Source organism: Eleutherodactylus coqui, chromosome 10 (assembly GCF_035609145.1).
Source record: "Eleutherodactylus coqui strain aEleCoq1 chromosome 10, aEleCoq1.hap1, whole genome shotgun sequence".
NCBI classification, from domain to species: Eukaryota; Metazoa; Chordata; class Amphibia; order Anura; family Eleutherodactylidae; genus Eleutherodactylus; species Eleutherodactylus coqui.
In genome coordinates, this window is record NC_089846.1 from 15,921,790 (window position 1) to 15,932,718 (window position 10,929).

At 45.2% G+C, this 10,929-nt stretch overlaps 1 protein-coding gene across 1 annotated transcript in view; it reads left to right on the forward strand.

Annotated features, from left to right (window-relative positions):
* Nucleotides 1-10,929, forward strand: part of ADAMTS13 (ADAM metallopeptidase with thrombospondin type 1 motif 13) — a 35,971-nt gene extending 25,042 nt beyond the window's left edge. The window contains exons 21-28 of the mRNA XM_066582026.1: nucleotides 188-317; nucleotides 1,573-1,758; nucleotides 3,176-3,375; nucleotides 3,562-3,858; nucleotides 5,690-5,836; nucleotides 6,264-6,440; nucleotides 6,955-7,133; nucleotides 10,545-10,929. Of these exons, the coding sequence (XP_066438123.1) occupies nucleotides 188-317; nucleotides 1,573-1,758; nucleotides 3,176-3,375; nucleotides 3,562-3,858; nucleotides 5,690-5,836; nucleotides 6,264-6,440; nucleotides 6,955-7,133; nucleotides 10,545-10,721 (1,493 nt within the window). The 3' untranslated portion in view covers nucleotides 10,722-10,929. The remainder of the gene's footprint in view (nucleotides 1-187; nucleotides 318-1,572; nucleotides 1,759-3,175; nucleotides 3,376-3,561; nucleotides 3,859-5,689; nucleotides 5,837-6,263; nucleotides 6,441-6,954; nucleotides 7,134-10,544) is intronic.

The following is a 10,929-nucleotide window of genomic DNA, read 5'->3' on the forward strand; positions in this document are numbered from 1 at the left end:
GGCCCACAAGGACTACTTGGTTAGAGGACAGACGTCAGGATCCTTAATTGGAAGAAAAGATTCTCTAAACCCCACCTAAGCTACAGGGAGTAGATCTAAAGGCCAAGACGCCTACATTTCTGAATAGCAGTGTCTTTTAATGTTTATATTATGTACTAACATAGCTATAATGTTACCACCCTCTTAGGTATTTCAGAGCTCCGTTATATTTGTGTTGACTTTTTTGCCAAAGAAGAGACTATGGAGGAGAACTGTAACCAAACTTTGAAGCCAGAGATGCAGTACAAGCCGTGCCAACCCCAGAGCTGCTCTCCAGAGTAATTAAATCCTATGTATTGTATCGCTAATTTGCTGTTTCTAACCATACTACTTATTACTGTACATTAAAATACAAGAACAGACATGGGGAGAGCGGGTTTAAGGGGTAACAAATTGTGTAATTGCCCTGGGCCTGCAAGGACGGGAGCTGCAGGAGAAAACTACAACCACCCAGCATTATTTAGCGGGATATGGTGGTGTTATTTGGAAATTAAATTGCAGTATTATGGGGCATTAATATTATATGCAGGGTGTGAATATGTTCTCGTATTTGGCACCCGGGGCTCCATTTTCCATTAAACTGGCCCTGATACAATAATTTCAAAAGGGAAGAATAGCTCAGCGTTAATGATGAGCAAACTTTTGAAAAGTTCGGTTCAGCTGATTTGGCCAACTTCTGGAAAAAGTTTGGTTCCGTCCGAATTAGTTAGAACTGAACCAGACGTTCTCCAACACCCTTGAGTTGGTGTATAATACTGTCTAAGAGTCATAAAAGCCTCTGAGAGGGGTATACACCAGCGTACAGGACTAGTGTTGAGTGAACTGAACCAGTAGAACCCTGTCTCGGGTAGAACCTTGCTAAAAACTCAGTTTGAAGCAGTTTATTACTTTGTATGAAGGACAACAACATCACCCACCAATGACCTCATTTCATGTGCAGCCACATCCCATATCCAAACTCCATGAAAGAGTGCCATGGCGCCCTGTCCTGTCCGGTATTAATGCTCAGAACACAAGCTGTCTACGAGTGTCGGACTGGGTTGCCCTGGGACCACTAGTAAAATTCATTCTGGGGGCCCACTGTGTAACTACATGCAAATATTACCTGATCCTCGTTCACAAATTCCTCTCTGCTGCATTTTCCATATACTTCAATAGAAAGGTGGCTGTGGTTGCATGTGGCACTGCTTCCACTGAAGTATGGAGAATGAGCGAGCAGGAATTAGTAGACTCCCATTCACCCAATATATACAGATTTTATGTGAAACTCATGCCAGGGGCCCATCATGGCTCAAGGCCCATTGGGGGATTCACCTGTTCCCTTTTGGGACAGTCTGAGCCTGCTGTCTACAATGATTCCGATTTATTGCCCTTACAGTGAAGGAAGGGGGTCTCATAGCAAAAAATTAAATTAGGTTGCTTTTCTGGTGCTGATTGACTTCACTGCACCCCTAACCCCCTGAGATAATCAGACATGGTGCTTGTTTGCTCCTCCATCTCCAGTCCTACATTTTTTGCTATCTGCTTTTCTAGGTGGCGCTATAAAACTGGATCTTGTAGTGTAAGTTGTGGAGGGGGTATCTTACAGAGAGTCCTATACTGCACTAAAGCCCTCGAGGAAGGAGAAGCTGAAGAAAACATAGTTGCAGATAATGAATGTCAGCACTTGCCTCATCCTCAAGAACAGGAGCCCTGCAACCAACAACCGTGCCCCCCGAGGTATACATCTCCTCTACGTCTGTATGTCCCAGAATACTAGACAATTGCTACTTCGTAATGAACACCAGATTAGAGATGTCTGATGTCTCCTGGTCAGGGGTACCCGAGGCCTTTATGCTATTGCTACCTGAGGCAAAGTGTGAAATGGCACCCACAACCCCCCACAAAATAACCCACTCTTTTACAGGCAATGAAAGTGCCAATTCACAAGATATCCAACACATATTTGAACCACTGAGGCTTGTCTGAATTGTAAAGGTGCATTTAGACACAAAGATGTTCACTCAAAAGACGGCTTTTGAGTGATCATTTTTGAATAAATTACTACTTGGTACTAATTCGTATTAGTACCAATTAGTAGCTTGTGAGCCTCCGGGAGCTGTATTCAGGGAACAGACCACCCGCTGTTCGCTGAATACATTCCCTTTGATCTGCAGTGGTACTGACAGCTGAGACAATGTAATCAGCTGTTATCAGCGGTCCCCGGGCAGAGCACAGCGTGCGGTCCGTCTTATCAGCTGTTCTGCTGAACGATGGATTTCATGCCAAACTGAAATCCATCATTTGGCAGAAAAGTGAAAGATGGGCTCATTTACACACAATGATGCCCTTCAAAAGATGGATTTTGAGTGAATTTTGAGCAATAATCGTTGTGTCTAAATGGGCCTAAAGGTTGAGGTCACACAGGGCGTAAATCCCACGGAAATCTCGCGGAATGACCACAGCGGGACCACACGGAAACTCTGAGATTTCCACAGCAGAAAGGCAGGCTTCACCGCCTGTACTCCGCTGCGGCCATCTCTCCCCATAGAGAGCAGAGATGGCAGCAGCAGAAACCGTGATACAATTGACATGCCACGGCTTTACATTCCATGTGGCATGTCTCTTTCATCGCAGCTTGGCCGCAACAGCTTGTCCGCAGCGTTTGGACGAGATTTTGTCAAATCTCGTCCACTTTGCTGCTTAGACTCGGGTTTAAGATTCCGTCCGTGTGAACCCAGCCTATTAGTGCCCCTAACAGTGTGCACCCTTATTGGTCCCTAGTAGTAATAGTGACGCCCCCCCCCCCCAGTAGTGGATCTAAAAATAAAAGTTGCCCCATTAATGGCCCCAGTAGTAATAGTGACACGGTTAGTGACTCCATTAGTGGCCCAAGTAGCAATAGGTACTCCATTAGGGGCCTCGGTAGTAAAAAGTTACACCCATAGTAGTCCTAATAGTAATAGATCACTCCCATAATGGCTACAGTAGTAATAGTGTTCCTTATAGTGGCCCCAGTAGTACTAGTGTCCCTCATAGTGGTCCCAGTAGTAATAGTGCCCCCACAGTGGACCCAGTATTAATATTGCCCCACATAGTAGCCTGTAGTTTCAAGGTTCACAAGGTTCACCTTTCAATCTCATTGATTGACTTATAGGTGGCGAGTGGTAGAGGCAAGTCCATGTTCTGCAGCTTGTGGATATGGAATATCCAAGCAGAAGGTGTCGTGTATGGAGACTGTGACTGGAGCAGAGAATGAAGTAGATGCAGCATCTTGCCCATCTCATGAGAAACCTCTGTCTGTTATCCCTTGTTTTATCACCCCCTGCTTCTACACATGGGATGTGGGGGCCTGGACTCAGGTATGAAGCAACCATGAAACGAGGCACTGTGCAATAATAGGCTGTTGATATGATTTAGGTTATTGGAGGTGGGAATGACTAATGTTGATAGCGAGAACTTTCAAAGCGTTAATTTAGATCGAGTGCAACTTTCAAAATCAGTGTAGAGGTGTAAACTCTACAATATTTCTGTGCTCTCCACCTCAGTGCTCGGTTACGTGTGGCAATGGCATCCAACGACGTCAGGAATTCTGCATCAACTCCAAGACTAATCAACAAGTGAGCCCCACATTCTGCCTCAACACCCCAAAACCCATAACCCTTAGAGGGTGTTCAGAGAATCCCTGCCGCCCGGACACACAGACGTCACGAACACACGTGGTACATACTCTATCGATGACATCTGTTGCCCCTAACCAGAGACCTCATTTTAAAGCTGTGCCAATATCTGAAAGACCAGGAGATCTTCCAAAGCACATGGCTGATGACCCTGGAAATGGTAATTGTGGTTTGGGTACTTCTGTGTCTGATCTTGATTATCCAGTGTTAGATTTGAGAATATTGTTGTCAGACATTGGAGTCAGTATATGATTCCACACAATACTTTAGCTGAGATTTCCATAGCCATTAGGTTCAGTATCCTCCATCTGGCCATCTTTGGGTCTGATTCATCTGGAGGATAAATCAGGATGTGCGGTCCAAAAATTGCCTCCATAGTGTTACACAGGATGCTGATGGCTTCCTAAAGATGTGACTCTCTGCAGTGGGCTTTGGAGCATAAAGGAAAAAATGAAGTAGTGCAAGCTACCTGTGAAGAGTCATGGCGGCAGACCCAGAATCCTCTGGAGTCATGTAGTCCTGACATTTCAAGCTAAATCTAGTGGCATCCAGCACATATGCGTCAATGGAAGGCTTATTGGGTTGGTCTTCATCTGCGCATGTGCTGGATGCGGCTGGAGCCAGCATGTAATGCCATAATTGCACGTCTCAAGAGGAACCCAAGACCACCCCATGACTCTTCACAGTAAAACAAGGTAGAAACCACACCACAACTGCTCCAAATATCAACCACTCTACACATCTATGTATTATTTCATAGGCACCTTCTCTAAGGAATCCTCTAGATTGGAGCGCTAGTCCAATGATTTTTTCATCCATGACTCTTCACAGGTAGTGCATGCTATTTTATAACTTTAACGTTTCTTCATGCTCCAAGGCCCACTTCAGAGAGTCCCATCTTTATAAACCTATTACCATCCTGTGTAAAGCCATGGTGGCACATTAGGCATGGAATATTTGATGACGGGTTTCCTTAAAGGTAACATGTCAGCAGCTTGAGACTGGTGAAACCAATGTCATGTAGGGAACAATATGTTAGAGAATGTGACAATTGTTATTTTATTAAAGCTTGTAAGCCCCAAATATCTTGTAGAAGTGAAGCTTCATCCTTTCCACCTTGTGTGGTAATCGATCTTGAATGATCCGGTAGGTGGGCCTGGACCGTTTCTACAGCCCGCCAATCTCCAACCATTTTCCCTATGATTGATGGGTCATGTGGTTGATATCTCCTACCTTATCCACAGTCCCACCCAAATATTGCACATGCGTTGCTCAACCGTGGACTGGCATGTTCATGGAAGGGTCAGTTGAGTCTACCCACAATATGGCTACACAGTCTGTGTATGTGCCAGTTCGTGCTTGTGTGAGATTTGGGCGTCTCTGTGGATGAAGTAGGAGACATCCCCCACATCACCTATCAATAACAGGAAGAATGGCCAGTGATTAGAGGGCACCACAGGCAGCAGAGACGGTCCAGGCTCACCTACTGGATCACTCGGGATTCATTATCATGCAGCATGGGAAAGATTAGAAGTCACTTTTCCAAGGTTACAGGCTTTAATAAAATAACCATTGCCACCCTCTCTAACTTATTCTTCCTTAGGAACCCTGACCCTTTCTGTGACTTGTTGAAGAACCACTATACTCTGTTGGTAAGATCTGCAAGCTCACACAGGACCTCGATACTTCAATGTGAATGGATGCATGACATCTACCCTTGTACAGACTTGGAGTAGCCCACCAATGGTCCTTCACTGGGTTGAGGCCTTGACATAACAGTCAAGAAAGTCAGAAGTCAAGTGGTTCATAGGCAACCTGAAATTTGGCAGCTTACAGTCTACACTAAAAGTTCTGCCAGTAGAGCAATAGGGACAAATATTTCAAAGTAACTAACCTGTGCGTATGTGGTTATTGTAGTGGGGTTAGGTTCCACAGTGAAGGTTAAGCTTCCTTAGGCTGTTCCTCCTCACTAGGATCATTCTCTCATGCAGATGTGTGTGGACGTCTCTTCATGAACTCATCTGGAGTAATAAATACTACTGGCCTTCTTGAAAAAGACTGTATATTCTCAATCGGCCGTCCACTCGGAGAGGTGGTTGTTGTCAAAGTCCTCTCAAGTTCCCTCAACTGCACAGCTGGTAGGTTTCTTCAGCGGAGATTACGAGAATTATTTTAGGGTCGCCACCAGAGGCGTAACTTGAAGCTCCCCGGCCCCGATGCAAAACTTGTAACAGGGCCCCCAACTATAATTCTTTACTCATAGTACTGGGCTCCCTATATGGAGAAGAGAGGCTTTATGGGCCCCCTAAGGCTCCAGGGCCCGGGTGCAACCGCATCCCCTGCATCCTCTATAGTTACGCCCCTGGTCCCCACTATTGTCAGCTTGGTAATTAACATTGTTCTTGCAACTAAGTCTGCTAAACTGGCCATGGATTAATCTGTCCACTCTTCAGTTCTTACGTCCGGTAGTATTTTTATAAACCTGACAGAAGACTTCAAAGTCTTACATCTAAATTTAATCCTATATCATTTGTGCTGTATTATTTTTTTATCTACTGACCACAGGGGAACTGGTGCTGTTTTATGGCAGAGCCATGTGGAGAAAGTCATGTACTCGGCTCTCTTCGGTGACCGTGATCGCAAGATCAAACACCCTGACAGTGAGACAGCGCCAACTTCATCCTGGTAATGGTATTGCACTGGCATACTGGAGCAGATCAGCCACAGAAAGCTACCACCAAGGTATGAGATCAGGGATGTCCAACCTTGTTACCAATAGAGAAACCCTGAAAAACATTTCACCCATGAGAGCCTCCACGTCTCCATGTACCTTGAAGGAGCTTGCGCCTGTCTTATGGAGAAACCTTAACCATGTTGTGAGGAACGCTAGAGTTACATAAGGCCTAGTTGGAAAATATTATATTATAGCCTGTACGTATGGACTGTAGTCTCCTCATCAAGAATATTGCCAATAGGGGGGGACTACAATCACAGTAGTCTGAGCGATAGGAACTTAGTAGCATAACTTGAAACTCCTTAGTCCCAATGTAAATTCTTTTAAAGCACCCCACCTACCATGTCCCATTTATACTGGTGTCTAATTATATGGCACATAAGCCTTTGCACCAGGACCAGAGCATATGGGTGACTGCTACCCCTACACCCGCAATAGTTACAGCAAAGACCCAATACCCTACTCAATCACTAATAACTGTAATAGTATCTCACAGCCATGATATTTCTGTGCTTTTTGCAGATTGTGATGTCCAACTTTTTGGGACACAAGGAGACATACAGAATCCTGTCCAACCCAAATCAGGCTCCCCTGCATGTCGTGTTTTTATTGATGTTCCCCCCAAGTTTACCATAGCTATCCATGCCCTATATATGGATCTGAATTCGGGACACAACGAGACACAATCAAATTATATCCTGGTGAGAAGGCAGTAGTATGATGTTTTTATTTCTTGTACTGCTAGTGAAATATCAATGTCTGGATCATAAGAGGGAAATGTTGATGGTTGTTTGCTGTCAATGTCCCTATGACAAGGCAATAAAGATGCCCATACACCTTCAACAAATGTTGGATAGACATTGTTCCTCGGCCCTCCATACTCGTGAAGGTTCAACGAGGCTGAAGGTTCATGTGTTTAGGTCATTAAGCAGCCAGACAACTTTGGTGCCGTCTTATCTCTTGGGGAATATAAGGATCAGGTGGTGAAATACATCATCTCTAATCTTCCTTCCCCCCAACAGATGATGTTAAGCCACTTCCATGCACATTAGAGAGTCGCCTAGCTCCGCTGTTACTGGCAAGTTGGGACGACCAAACACTAATGTGTATGGGGGACCTAAGTGTTGTCACTGATAGAATGGAGTTGAGACATTTGGAGTTGCACAGTTGTAGGTATCAGGCCTGTAAGGGTTGCTTTACACGGGACAACTATCAACCGAAATGTCATGCAATAGAGTGAATGTAAGGGACAGCTGTTCTGTTTAAACATGACCACCAACCAGGTGACCAGCGAGAGTTTATTCACTAGTCGCTTTGTTTCAGCTCACCTAAAAATAGTCGCTGGTTGATGAATTATCGTTTGGTGTAAACAGGTAGTTGTTGTCTTTTAATGACTAGCCAACAACTTTGAGCTTGTGTGTGTGTGACTGTTCGGCATGTCTCCCACTGAACACTCATTGGCTCCCACCTTTTTTGGACACTTTGCCCTCCCACTTAATACTGATTGTTTCCCAAAAACACATAAATATGTGCAAGTGATCCTCGACTGAACAGTCCCTGCTGGTTTTTGAAAGAACACTCGCTGCTACGGTCTCTGGTTGGGTCCGATCTTGGAAGATACACTTGCTGCTGCGGTCATTTGCTGGTTTCGGTTTGACCTTCAAAGGAACACTCAGCGCTGCGGCCTCTCGTTGTTCTCTCCTGTGAGGGTTTTATTTTTTTTGGTTCATCTGTTATCAGCAGTAAGTGAAAAAGGGGTAGATGTGTGAAGGCTCATACAAAAATACACTGATTGTTCAGTCAGACCAGCCAGAGATCGAAACAGTGAGTGTTCACTTGAAGTCCATTCACAGGTATTTATATGCATTTAGTGGCATTGGCAACCGATGAGCGAGCTTCAGGGAGAGTCCTAACGCCAAAAACATGGCTGCCAAAGAACATCACAAACCCTCACTAGTTGACAGATTATATTTTGGCCCATGTAAATGTCCCATCAGCGATCAGGAAATTCAACAAGTAAACAATCGCTCGGTGTAAAAACACACAAGTAACAGTCGTTCATACATAGGGTATGTTCACACATATGTATGTTCGGTATATTCAGTGCGGATCTGCACCAAAATCCGCAGTAGACTTCACCCTGAAGATATTAGAATGTGAGAAAGAAGTAAAAAGGAAGGACTGAGGCACCAGAAAACCACGTGTATAGAGAAGCGGCTTGTCCTGCTATGTGCAGGGAGGGAGGAAGGGATGGACAGCAGGGAGGAAGTGGAAAAGGAGGAGCGGAGGAAGCCAGGGAGCAGTGTCAATACAATAGACTTCCTGTCTGTGGGTATGTTCCCCTCCTACTACGGTAGGAGGCTGTGAAGAGGGAAGAGGCGGCTCTTCTCCATGACTGTGAGTCCGGGCACGGCAGCTCTGCCATGTGTGTGGGCAACCTTCAGGATTGAGAAGAAGGACGTGAGGTCAGAAGGGGTGACGTTGGCTGCAGTTTTTGCATGATGGAAATTGATGTGTAATTGGTGCGAATTCTCAGTGATGGAAAATCCGCACCAATTCCGCTACGTGTGAACGCACCCTTAAGCAGCCAAACAGCTGTCCGGTTTGGACAACTAAACACTAATGTGTATGGGGGCCTTACGTGTCACCGGGACGAAGGAGGTGACACATGTAGAGTTGAATAGTTGCAGGTATCAAGCCCTTGTCAGAGTTTGTTGGAAGCCTTTGGAAAAACATTTTTGGAAGATAAATAAATAATGCCATAATATAGTGCCCACATACCGAGTCAAGTCATAATAAAAGGACCACCAGCTAATATCCGGAGTAACTGCTATGTGTCGCAGACAGCAGCTGGACGGACTGGGGTGCTGGTAGGTGGTCTCAGGTATGTGGAGCCATGCTGACTGCAGCGCATCGTACAGTTGTGGAGGGTGCGTGGGGGAGGGTTCATGTAGCAAAAAATCAAAGTCATCCCACAGATACTCAATTAGGTTCAAGTCTGGGGAATTAGGGGGCCAGGAAAGTACTTGGAAGTCCAGGTCGGACATTTCTAGCCATGTGACATAGCACATTGTCTTGCTAAAAGATCCCATCTACCCCAAGGAAGATAAACAGCATGTATGGATGTTCATGATCTGCAAGGATGGAGTCCTAATGAGATCGGTTCAAAGTGCCTTCTACATGGATGAGCGGGACAGAGGATGCCACAAAAAAAATCCCCCAGACCATAAAGCTGCGCCACCATCTTGTGTTCTTCCAGCAATGGTTGCAGGGTGTTAGTTCTCTGATGTTTCTCGCCTGACACACCAACGTTTATCTGTTCGGTGAAGCAGAAAATGTGACTCATCAGAGAAGACAACCCTTTGCCAATCAGCGGTGGTCCAATTCCAATACCACCGCGCAAATTGAAGCCTTTTCTTCCGATGCACCTTTGTTAGCATAGCTGTAGTGACCATCCGTCTGCTTCGGAGCCCCAAACACACTGGGGTTCACTGAGCTGTTGTTTTATACACCCATCTGTTATCCCTCTGGTTCATAGTCATGATGATCTGCTCCACTGTAGCGTATTGGTCGTCCCTCGCTCACCTTCATAGCCGACGTCCACCTCTCACATCAATGTCATGTGGGGCTCGACAGTTTCCATATTGGTTATTCCCAATGGTGCCATTTGTCCACTCACGATACACTTTCCCCACAGCCACACGTGAGCAGGTCACAAACTGCGCTGTTTGAGAAATACCGCCACCCTCGGCCCGAAAGCCAATAATCATCCCTTTTTGTAACTTTGATAAATCACCCCTTTTACCCATTACCTCTACATGTGATGTGTAAGCAGAACATATATACACACCAAGCCAGCCCACGACGTGTCACTTCTTCATGGGCTACATGCCGCTCATATCGAAAGTAGGAGGTGGTCACAATAATGTGACTGGTCTGTGTAATAACAGTCCTATGTGGTGAACCAGGGATGGATCTAGCATTTTCCTGTTTTCCCTGTGCTATTATATGATGGTGGTGGAGATCCAAGGCAGTTACCCCATGTCATGATATAATCTGACCCTTTTCACAGACTGTATGCTATATATAAAATTCCATGTTCTACTTTTCAGATTCGTGATATGAAGACGTTAAAGTCCACCACCTTCCATGGGAATCATTTATTTTACTGGGAGTCCATGGGAAGCCAAGTGGAGATCGAATTCAATGGCGACTTCTCACAAGACAGAGTCAGCTTCCGGGCTCAGTACTGGGCGAGAGAGCGAGGAAGGCGGATGGGCAACAGTTAGGTGATGATGTCACTTAGCGCTTACAGTCGTCTTGATCTATCCTTTACTTGGCTACAGATTTGATGTCGGGTTCTATTGGACGCATTACTGTTATATAACTTTATATTGTATTTTTTACATTCTGACAATCCGACAAATGTTTGTAACACTGAAGTTTCTCAGACCAGCACTGAGGAGACTCTGCTAATTAAAAAACTAAATTATAGAA